Raw genomic sequence first — 1,285 nt, forward strand, 5'->3', positions numbered from 1 at the left:
GGACGAACTCTAGCAGACGAGATACTCGACGCGAGATTAGACCCGTCGTCATTGTTTGTTAATTAGGCCTAATTTCCGCCATGAGCCATGAACGCCTAGCTACAATGTGAGACAGGAGGGTGATTTTTTAATTTTTTTTTTTTGGGGAGGGTGCAAGTTGTAGACAATGGAAGGAGTCGCTCCCGTCCGTCCGTCCGCTCGAATGCATGGAGTCTCTCGGTCCGACCGTCCGCTGGCTCGCTAAATGAACTGTTGTCTCTGTCCGGTGTGTAGCAAGTAGCGAGTAGCGAACTACTCTTCACAAACGGACAGTTCGTTACCCGTCCGCTCGTTTGCTGGTAGTGCCAGCGGGTAGTTCGTTACTCGCGGACGCTAATTTTGCGAGCCCGACCCAAACATGCCCCAGTTACCTCCCCGTCATCACCAAACATGCCCCAGTTACCTCCCCATCACCACCAAACATGCCCCAGTTACCTCCCCATCACCACCAAACATGCCCCAGTTACCTCCCCATCACCACCAAACATGCCCCAGTTACCTCCCATCACCACCAAACATGACCCAGTTACCTCCCCGTCACCACCAAACATGACCCAGTTACCTCCCCGTCACCACCAAACATGCCCCAGTTACCTCCCCGTCACCACCAAACATGACCCAGTTACCTCCCCATCACCACCAAACATGACCCAGTTACCTCCCCATCCAGATGACACAGAATGAGCGGCACACACGGCAGAACCACGGCCGGCATCCTCTCCCCCAGCTCCACCAGGAAGCCAGCGTACGCCTTAGCAGATGCAGAGTCTTTGGCCGCTTCTCTCGAGTTAGCGCTGCCAATCTCTCTGAAAATAATGTTTAAATAGGGATAAAAGTTTAGTTTTAGTAAGAGTTTTACGGCACTTGCAACACAATAAGGTCATAAGTGCCGAAGATTAGAGGTGTTACAAGAGAGTAACAAACATAAAAAAGGAGGAGAGATAAAGACGATAGTTGTTCAATAGGACAGAAGAAGTAAACCATACCAGAGCACCCGCCAACCACCCACCAACATATATGTATGAATTCGAACATACAATTGCCATTGAATAAACAAATAAGGTAGGAGCTTGGGACATTTGACATCATGTAATTTCACTTAACATTGAGCCACCAGATTCCAGCCCACAACCCATCTGACCCCAGCCCAGGAGCCCACGACCGCCCTGACCCCCACCATCTGACCCAGAATTCAAGTCCCTTGACCCTAGCCCACAACCCACTGACCCCCCCAGCCCGCGACCCA

At 51.3% G+C, this 1,285-nt stretch overlaps 1 protein-coding gene across 1 annotated transcript in view; it reads right to left on the reverse strand.

Moving 5' to 3' along the window:
- LOC101860550 (condensin complex subunit 1) overlaps positions 1-1,285 on the reverse strand; it is a gene marked incomplete at both ends in the record, with an annotated part of 38,508 nt that overhangs the window by 30,131 nt on the left and 7,092 nt on the right. Inside the window, 1 exon segment of the mRNA XM_035973616.1 lies at positions 698-845. Within this exon segment, the coding sequence (XP_035829509.1) occupies positions 698-845 (148 nt within the window).

Source organism: Aplysia californica, unplaced genomic scaffold (assembly GCF_000002075.1).
Source record: "Aplysia californica isolate F4 #8 unplaced genomic scaffold, AplCal3.0 scaffold01533, whole genome shotgun sequence".
Lineage (NCBI taxonomy): Eukaryota > Metazoa > Mollusca > Gastropoda > Aplysiida > Aplysiidae > Aplysia > Aplysia californica.